General features: G+C 37.7%; 1 protein-coding gene across 3 annotated transcripts in view; it reads right to left on the minus strand.

Annotated features, from left to right (window-relative positions):
* The window catches only part of BRCA2 (BRCA2 DNA repair associated), a 53,197-nt gene extending 43,557 nt beyond the window's left edge, over positions 1–9,640 (minus strand). For 2 of the 3 annotated variants that reach the window (XR_014071061.1, XM_081549215.1), the window contains exons 1-8: positions 9,488–9,640; positions 8,691–8,792; positions 6,386–6,631; positions 2,933–3,041; positions 2,254–2,303; positions 2,121–2,161; positions 1,802–1,913; positions 210–259 (exon numbers count right to left, since the gene is read on the minus strand). Coding sequence is in view for 2 of the 3 variants with exons in the window: in XM_081549215.1 (XP_081405341.1) it covers positions 210–259; positions 1,802–1,913; positions 2,121–2,161; positions 2,254–2,303; positions 2,933–3,041; positions 6,386–6,631; positions 8,691–8,757 (675 nt within the window). In the remaining variant the exon portion in view is untranslated. Of the gene's footprint in view, positions 1–209; positions 260–1,801; positions 1,914–2,120; positions 2,162–2,253; positions 2,304–2,932; positions 3,042–6,385; positions 6,632–8,690; positions 8,793–8,921; positions 9,003–9,148 lie in introns of all 3 variants that reach the window. The other variant, XM_081549216.1, reaches the window with a different exon arrangement.
* Between the last annotated feature and the right edge of the window lie 902 nt (positions 9,641–10,542).

Consider the following 10,542-nt stretch of genomic DNA (forward strand, 5'->3'; position numbering starts at 1 on the left):
TCTCACTATGCAGATAGTATATTCAACTTTTTCTTAAACAGAGAGACAGTAGAGTTTCGTAGGAAGTCAAAGAAAATCACACATAGAAACAGGTTTAGAGTCTTTCCCAAAGGCTTATAAAATCATAAATTTAAGAATGAAAAATGCAAAATTGCTCAAGGCATTCAAAGCAACTGCAACAGTTTGATCACTTTATTATATTTACTTACAGCAGTAGTATCACTAGGAAACATAGCTGCAGATGCTTCCTCATCTCGGACTGTAAAAAAAAAAAAAAGTTCAATTTACTTATACTGTATTATACACCATACACTAAAATTAACATAAAACTTCTGTATTTTTCAGTTAGACCTCAAAAGAAACATGCATTGTTGGGTTAAATAATACATTTAATGCAAAATGAATTAATCTAAGTATAGTAATTAGAGAGGTCAATCAACACAGTTCAGTTCAGTTCAGTCGCTCAGTTGTGTCCGACTCTTTGCGACCCCATGAATTGAAGCACGCCAGGCCTCCCTGTCCATCACCAACTCCCGAAGTCCACCCAAACCTGTGTCCGTTGAATCGGTGATGTCATCCAGCCATCTCATCCTCTGTCGTCCCCTTCTTCTGCCCTCAAATCTTTCCCAGTATCAGGGTCTTTTCCAATGAGTCAGCTCTTTGCATCAGGTGGCCAAAGTATTGGAGTTTCAGCTTCAACATCAGTCCTTCCAATGAATACCCAGGACTGATCTCCTTTAGGATGGACTGGTTGGATCTCCTTGCTGTCCAAGGGACTCTCAAGAGTCTTCTCCAACACCACAGTTCAAAAGCAACGATTCTTCGGTGCTCAGCTTTCTTTATAGTCCAACTCTCACATCCATACATGACAACTGGAAAAACCATAGCCTTGACTAGACAGACCTTTGTTGGTAAAGTAATGTCTCTGCTTTTTAATATGCTGTCTAGATTGGTCATAACTTTCCTTCCAAGGAGTAAGCGTCTTTTAATTTCATGGCTGCAGTCACCATCTGCAGTGATTTTGGAGCCCAGAAAAATAAACTCAGCCACTGTTTCCCCAGTGGATAAGTTACATTCACATTTCCTTAGTACCACTGATAAGCTGGTAAGAAACTATAGTTTGATGATTCTAACTTGAAGATAATACTGTCCACAAAGGCTTGGAGAATCAAATTAAGATGTGAGGTCATGATTTAAAAGCTAAAGCTTGTAGATTTTAGTATTTATTTAGATAATAATACAGTTGAAAGGTATATCATGTTAAATACTTCTTACTTTTCAACAAGCTTTAACCTATATAATTTCATCTAAGCAAGAAGACAGTTAAGATGCCCAACTAAAGAGGGATCAAAATATAATGTATAATGTATAAAGTAAAAAAAATCCGGGTTTGTATATAAATTAATTTGATACTTCTAAAATACTATTTGCTTCCCTGGTGGCTTGGATGGCAAAGAATCCACCTGCAAGGCAGGAGACCTGGGTTCGATTCCTGGGTTGGAAAGATCCCCTGGAGGAGGACATGGCAAACCACTGCACTATTCTTGCCTGGAGAATCCCCATGGACGGAGGAGCCTGGTGGATTACAGTCCATGGCGTTGCAAAGAGTTGGACACGACTGAGTGACTAAGCATGGCAAAATACTATTTGATTCACTTGAGATTTATCTCAATCAACACTACATAGAATAAAATTATTCTGAAATAGTAACATACCTAACGAAGATAGATTGTCTAATCTGGTACTAATTATCTTTTCATATAATACACTGTCTTATATAATATACATTCACAGGTATTACCTATGAGCACAGTAGAACTAAGTGTTGGTGGTGTGGCCAAAGAACTTGACCAAGACATATCAGGATCCACCTCAGCTCCTAAACTTTCAGAAATACGTTTCGGTGTCTGACCCTGGAAATAAGGAAAATCGTTTATTTCATAGAAGTGAACAGATGCTTGAGAATTTTTCTATTCACTTATTTTTTTTTCATTTATTACTTACCGAATGCCTGTGTGAGTCACTAGGTACATAACTGTAAGACTCAGGGCAAAATTATGACACTGTTTTCAAATTCTCAATTACTACATAGTACTACACAGTAAAAATAAACTATTTACCTTCATGAGCTTTGGTGTATGAAATAAACTTCCACATACCACTGGGGATAAAACAAGAGACAAAATTACTAAGTTTTATATTTATTAGAATTAAGAGTATATGAAAAATAAAAGGCCTCGTTTTTAATCATACCCGACTTTTCTCTTTGTGGTGTTACATGTGTGCATCGCAGAACAACAGGACTAAAAGGAAACAAAACAAATCTCTCGATTATTCAAAAGAGAATGAAAATAGCAAAAAGAAACAAAATACTAATCTTATTTTAAAAAAGGACTCCCAATCATATCAATTAGAATTATACCAGTTTGTAATATTCTTAGATTACTTTTTAAAAAAGGAAATATCTCATGAAGAATTAAGTAACCACTAAGTTATGTTTAAAATCCCCATCGAAAGTAATGTATAAAGTATTCACAAATTTTAGGTGCTAAGAATCGTATATTTTGAATTTAAAAATTATATAAAGTGAGTCTATGACAGCATCAAACTCTCTGCACAGAGTATACAAATTATTTTAAACTGGATATTTCAAAGGCATTGCTTTTCTTCATTTATTTTTGTTACCAAAAAATTCCACAGATACACAGAAAAACAGTGAATTAAATGTTATAAGAAAAACAGAGTAAATGTTTCTAACGTAAAAATTATTGTGTTCAAGGATTCAATCTAAAAGGAAATTATTTTAAAATAGAAGATCCTCTACCAGTCTCTAAAGCAAAATATTACAATGATGATTAGATGCATCTCTACAAAACAAATATCACATATAGGAAGATGTTTCCTTTATTTTAATACAGTAGCTTCATCATACCTTTCACTAAGAGAGGAATTTGGAGGTGGGCTGATAACATCATTTGCTTGATTGACTTTAGCCTTCACCCTGCAACAACTTTTATGTTTACTGTTGGCAATATCCTTTCCTGAAACATACAATAATGCAGTGAGGATGTATATGTTCTGAATTGTGAATTTTTATTCTGTAGAAGTATTTAAAAACAAGTTTTATCTATACTGGAAGGAGAATATATGGGGAATTCAGTTTGAATTCCTTTCCAAAAAGTGATGTCTCAAAAGCTGACTCCATTCAACATTTATGTATATAAATGCATAAAACACTTTGAATACAGTTCAAGATCAGTGGTTTCCAGGGGTTTAGGGGCAAGGAAGGGTGAATAGGTGGAACATAGGGCATTTTCAGTGCAGTGAAACTATTCTGTATATTCTGTAATAGTATATGACATTACACATTTGCCAAAGTCCAAAGAACTATACAAAAAAAGAACCCTAATGTAAACACAGGACTTTAGTTAACAAAAGGTATCAATACTGGCTCAGCAATAAAAAGAAAACACAAAAGAATAGAAACTGTAAGAAATAAAAAGCAAAAAAAAAAAAAGAACCAGGCAAAACAAAGTTCACATCCTAATAAATATTTTCCAAATAACTTGAGAATCTCATAAATAAGCAAAATGATGGTTAAAATAAACTCATGTGATTTTATGCAAAAGGAAAGACTTATGAGAAGAAGATATAGCAAACTTCCTCATGGAATTTAATGGATAATTTTTAAAAAATATTTTAGATATTAGAACTGAACTAAGTAGGTGAAAAAATAGCTTAAGTCTTACATTTCAATACTGAATTTAAAGTAAACTTAAAAGCAAAAGGTCTTAAGAGACTAGTCAACAGAATTATTAATGCACTATAAGCTTAAAAAAGTTAATGCTTCTGCTGTGAGTCCACAGCAGCTTTATTAATTCATTCCTATCCTTCCCTGGTTATAGAAAGACCAATCCCAGCAGGTTACAATTAGAAAATAATCCACCAACTCTAGGTATGTCTTTCAAGGTTCAGTTGATTCAGTATACGCCATTTTACAGAGCTTTTCCTGACCACACTAAGACAGATGGCTGTTTCCTTTGCTATGCCCACAACACAGTGCTTTGTACATGCTCCTATTATAACATAGACCAACCAGCATATTTGTATATTTTCTCCCATACAGGACTGAGGTCCAGAGGTCAAAGGCTATCTTATTCATGTCTGTATCCTTAATGCCAAGCAAGCTACTAGGCTACAAAGTAAGCAGAGGATGTTTGCTGAATGGATGATTCCCTTTCTCAAATGGATGATTTCCACATTTCATTTGTTTCACATTCCCTAAGGCTCTATCCTAGCCCTCATCATGATCAATTTTCTCACCAGATGTGATGACTTTTTCACTTTTCAAACAGGGTTGATTCCTACAGCTTTCTCTCCCACTTGTATTCTTTCTTTAGCTTCAGACTTATATTCCCCAAAAGTTCTCAGGACATCGCCACCTTCACATCCCAGTACTATCTAAAACTGCAGTCCAAACCTACCTTTTTTTCAATCCTTTCAAACCTCTTCCCTCTCAAACCGGCTTTTCCCCCAGGCTTACAGTTTCTACGAATGTCACCACTATGTTCTCAGTCATGCCCTGCACCTGTGATTTGATCCTCTTGTGACTTCTCCATATTGAGTTTACTGCAGGGTCCCCTATTTCTACCTTCCAAATCCACTTTCACGACCATTATTCTATCTCAGGCACTTGCCTCCCATCACCTGGAACATCATATATATGTCTGCTAACTGATCTCCCTGCCTTCAGTCTTGTCTTCTATGAGTTACCAATTAGTTTAAAATGCACCATCATAACCTCTATTTCCAGAAATTTTAATTTAACAGATTCAGAGAAGTGCTTGGAATTGTCCTTCTCAATCAGCTTCAGGAGAGTCTAATGGTCCAGGCATGACATTTTGAAAAGCACATCTCCAAAGACAGATGCCAAATCTTTAGGCTTTCTAAACATTCCTTTATTCTACAAATACTTACTGAACACCTACTATGTATGCCATTAGGTATGCAATAACATGTAAGAAAATCTTTGCTCACTACCTGCACCCCCTTTCATGTGTGCACTTCCTAAAACCATGAGTTTCCTCTTTCATAGCACTTACCATAGGACAATTGCTTATGTAAGATTCCTTCACTAGAAGCTAAGTAAGTGAAACAGAGAATACTTCCTAGAAGCAGAGAGATGAGTCAAGATATGAAAGGTGAGTTGTCAATTAGCTAGGCAAAAGCTTAAAAAGTAAGTACTAGGCAGTGGTAACAATATGTAAAGAGCCACAGAGCATAGGAGTTCCAAAAAAACAAAATTCAGTATCACTGAGAGTAAATTGAGAGTGTGTAAGAAGGAAATTATGGCAAGATGAGGCATTAATGAGAGAACAAATTATAAAGGACCTTGTAGATCATATTAAAGAGTCTGGATTTTATCATGAGGGCAAAAGGAGGTAATCATAGGTTTGAAGCAGGAAGTAGCATGATTAAATTTACATCTATTTTCTCTGTTCAACAACTTATCAAATTAATTTCTTTAGCCCAGCATTCAGTGTCTGCCACCGATCTGCTTTTTTTTTTAAGCCTCACGTTGTTTACTAGTCCTTTTCAAACACACAACACTCCAGTCTGAATTACTTGATATTAACTTTACAAACTACATATTCTTCCTCATATTTTTCCTATGCCTAGAACATGCCCACTCTACTCCATCTTCAAATTTCTGAATCTCACTTATTCTTCAAGGTTTAATTCAGTTGAATTATTCCCTAACTGCCCTCAATACTATTTATGCTTTCTTTCTTAATCCTCATTATACTTATTGTACTTTTCTTCTGACGTGTACCACATTCAACCTTAAACTGTACATAATCTGTATACTGTTAGCTCCTCTTACTAGAGAGTAATACTTCAAAAAAGAATATGTTACTTAAATCAAGCAAGTGATAGATATATAATCTTCTTATATGATAAGCTGCAAACACCTGGCATACAGGCCAGAGAAAGTGCTACCAAATCAAAAGACATTACAGCTATTGTTAAAAAAAAAAAATCTCTGTCCTCTGTGACAGCCTGCAAAAATACAGTTTAGTTCAACATCAAAACAAGCCCTAGGTTTTTCTGTACAGTAAAGATATAATTTAGCAAGTCTCAGTGGGAAGGATATATTAATCAAAGGAAGGACGAAAAGGAACATTTATCAAGGACCTACATTATTTTATTTAATCTAAACCTAGGTAGTATTTTAATCATTTCCACTTTTCAGGTGAGGAAAGTGTGGCCAGAGAGATCGATCTGACCAACATGATATAGTTAACAACAGAGTTGGGATTTTTAGCACAGGTTTGTCTGAATTACTGGGTCATATTTTTCCTAGTCAACTACATCACATACTTACCTGAATCCAATCTGAATTTACGTAATTCTTTTAAAGGAGATTGGTACAGTGGCAGAGTTAGACTTTGCTCTTTGAATATGACTGGAGTTGAAGCCAACAGATGATAAGGTTTCCTTTGTGGTGTTTTAAATGGGTTTGTTTCATAACTGCTGATTTTATATTCTGATTCTTCTGAAGATTCAGAATTACAGGGTGGAGCTTCTGAAGAAAGTTCTTCAAACCAATTAAGGCTTATTGGTCCTAAATCTGTAAGGAAAATAAAAATCGTGACACAATAAAATCCATAAGCCAGTGAAGATTATGATACAGAAAAGGATGCTTGAGATTTTGGCTGTGAATTACATTTAAGGCATATTAATTAACACATTTTTAACTGGAGGATTTTTGCAGATGCTAACACCAGTGATTTGTTATACAAGTGAATACTGAAGCTTCCCTGGTCAGTAACATTTGTATAACAAAGACGTACTAATACTTATCTGGTCAATAATGAGTTCAATAAGTTCATTAGTCTGTTCTTTCATGAATCTGTAGTAAGGTATAACAGAAACTTTTTACAATATAAGATTACTAGGTATATTACCTCTTCTAAAGTTTTTTTTTATATTCGCAATTCAGAAATAAAAATCATCCACACTAAGAATGCAACCCACAGATACAACACTAAATAAATGGCTGTGACAAATCTATAGGTACACAAGAAATAGAGACTCATAAATCAAGTGGAATAGATTCTCTGTTAGAGAGAAGAACAAAATTTCTCCTGTGTTCTATACTTAAAGTAGTGGTTCTCAAAATGTGGCCTGTGAACCACTTGGTGGGAAGTTCCCCAAGACCCTTTCAAGGGGTCCGTAAGGTCAAAACTGTTTTCATATTAGACATCATTTGCCTTTTCCCCAATGTTGACATTTACAGCAGTGGTGGGTAAAACTGGTGACAGCTTTGCCTGAATCATGGCAGGGGCCACAAATTGTACTAGGAGTTACTATATTTTTCCTCACCATGAACTTGTTACAAAAAATCAATAAAGCAAGTTTAACTTAAAGTGTTCTTAGTGACAAAAATGGAAAGCACACATAAAACATTTCTGCATACTGAAGTACAATAGTTATTCGGAAAAAGCACTCGTGATGAGTTGTGAGTTGAATTAGCACTTTTCATGGAAAGCCATTTTTGCTAGAAAGAACGACTAAGTTATTCTGAGTTGGGTATTTGGTGAACATTTTCTTAAAAATGAATGAAGTGAGTCTGTTACTGCAGGGAAAACAGTTTGCTGCCAAAGATAAAATGTGAGTTTTCAAATGAGAATTAGAATTTTGCTCTCTGTGAGCTTGACATCTTCCCAACCTTAAGACTTTTCTGATGAGATCAGTGAAGTAACCAATGTGATTTTTTAATAATGTCTAATGGAATGTGTCAATATTTGGAATATTTGTGTAATTCAGAGCATTAATATTTTTCAAATAATCAAACCATGGATGATGTCACAACATGGATAAAACATTTATTCAGGAGCAAGAAAGACTGACTGAATTTCATGTAAAAAGAGTACAAAAAATTCACTAGTTTCAGATTCCACATTGCAACTTTTAAGAAACTCCCACTTAAGTTTGGTATAATACCAAAGAAAACTACCCACAATAAAGTGAAAACAGTTAAAAATACTCCTTTTTCTAACTACATTTTCTGTGTAAGGTATGGTTTTCTTCATACACTTCTATCAAAACAACATATTGTAAAGAATTAAATGCAGAAATGAGCATGAGAATCCAGCTATCTTCTATTGAGCCAGATAAAGAGAACTGCAAAATTTTAAAATAATGTCACTCCTCACATTTTTCTTGGAAAAGTTATTTTTCATAAACATATTATTCATGTTAATATGCAATGAGAATTTTTGTTAACTTAATATTTTTAAAAGTTCTTAGTTTTAATTTCTAATATGGTAACCTACATAAACAAAAGCTCTCAGTCCTCAATCATTTTACTAGTGTAAGGAGAACTGAGACCAAAAAGTTGGACAATTTCTGCTATTATGTTACTAATGCTTCTGATTTGCTAGAAAGTCTCTGCTCTAATAACAGTGCTACTCATCAAGGGGCCAGTTTCCTCTTTATCCACCACAGGATCTACACCGATCATTTGGTTAACTGTAAATGATCACTTTTCTGATTTATGACTTCATAAAGCACAGTTTATGGTGTAAACAAAAACGTGAAGCACAAGATTCTTTTCAACAAGCATGCCTAATTACACATTTTTCTCTATGTAAACGATCAATTCATATAAAAAAATCTGTCAATACCTGCTTTGTTGCATCGCGTCTTAAAAACGTCAAAAAAAGTTGGCCTCTCTTTGCATCCAATCGGCATTTTTACTTACACTACTACTCCAAAGTTTGCTGAGTCTGCAAAAGAGAACACCAAAATACACTTCACACGGATGCAGTCCTTGCTAAGTGATTCTGAGGTAAAACCGGAAGCGGTAAACCTGCCTGAAGCTACATTGTTTATTTTAGGACAAGAATCGAACTCACCGCGGGGAAGTAAGTATTCTGTACTTGCGCCGTCCAATAGAGCAGCCATTAGCCACATAAACCATCTCAACTGTGGCAAGTCTGTTCAAGAACAGAATTTTTAACTATTATTTAATCTTCATTAACTAGTCACATGTGGCCAGTGGCTGCGCAGTTAGCAGAGGGCTATTAGATAAACACCGGGTGACAATTCCCAATCAGTAAATTTTCGTTAATACAGCAACTACCTGGGGACTAAGCGATGAGGCAGATACAATGTGCCACAGGCTATGAAACATTTTCCAAAATAGCAATATTCCTGTAAAGTAATTTCATCGTGATTCCAATGAAGGAAATTTCAGCCTGGGACTTGTGGGACGAGCGGCGCCCGAAGCTGGGCCACGGAGTCCCCGGGAATGGGCGGGGCTGGAGCCTCCCGCCGAGGAGCGGGTCCCTTCTCCCCGTCGGTGCGGGGCGGGCAGGGACCAGCGAGGGCAGGAAGTTCGGCTCCCATCCGGGCACCGGAGGCCTTCCCCGCCGCCTGCGACCGCGGAAGGCTGCCTATCTCCACCCCTGCCAACACTAACCGCCTTCAGAGGTGAAGCTGGTTTGGTTTTTTTTTTGGTCAGAGGAGGCTGACAAAACGCGCCGGCACTCAGGTAAGAAACCGGATCCCTCAGCCTCCTTTCGCGGAGACCCACCGCCCCAGACAGCAAACTTCAGGAGGCCCACCTCCACCCACAGGGTTTCAGATTCTCGCGCCAAAAGCCCGCTCTCGGGATACGTCACGCGATGACGCCATGACGCAGCACGCAGCGTATACGCCTACCGGAAGTCAGACTCTGGCCGCGCCTTCAGGGCTGCCGGTTGTCGCGAGGGCTAAACCTTGTTCAGCTGCGTGACAGTCAGTCCGGAGCCGCTAAAGAAAGAGCCAGGATGCTCGTTCTCTTCTTCCGAGCCTTCAGCGTACCAGGCCGCGCTGTTTGGAGGGACCACGCCCCATGTATACGCCCTGCCTCCCCCCTCCTTCTCCGTTCCGTCTCTCGTTTGGATGGCCGCCCCCACCCCCGACGCGGCCTGCGGTCTGTGAAAAGTCTTTGTTCTCTACTAAGAGGGCGTCGCCCAAAGTGGGCAGAGTTAGCAAACCCCACAGTGGTCAGTTGGTGTGGATGACTTCTTGCCCAGCGGAGAGCTCCCTATAGAGTGGAAGGGGCAGAGATTTGAAACCGGAGGACATTGGTTATAGACTGCGTGTTGCTGTTGGGCAGCAGAATTTCAGAAACCTCTGAGACTCTCCCAGCTTGAAAAGTTGTTAAGCCTATCTCAAGTCTCTTGTAGTTTTAGATAATACTTCTTCCTGCAGGCCTCCGTAGTATGCTTGACGTATCCTTGACGCTCCTAGGGTACCAAGCACCTGCTTTGTGCCTGACTTGCTCTTGAAACTGCTCTGAAAGACAGCAGTCTCAATTCACCGAGTATGGGCTATGGCCAGCACAAGGCTTAATTCAGGTTTATTGTAGGACCTAGAAAGCTTTCAACTGGATCCTGAAGGTGATAGTGGCTCATGGGCCTTGCTACTATCCAAAGGCTCCTGACCAGTGAACAGTGAAAGCAACTTTGGATTCGAAAACGGGTGCCATTT

This window comes from Giraffa tippelskirchi, chromosome 12 (genome assembly GCF_054371585.1).
Source record: "Giraffa tippelskirchi isolate mGirTip1 chromosome 12, T2T-mGirTip1v1.2.pri, whole genome shotgun sequence".
Taxonomy (NCBI): domain Eukaryota; kingdom Metazoa; phylum Chordata; class Mammalia; order Artiodactyla; family Giraffidae; genus Giraffa; species Giraffa tippelskirchi.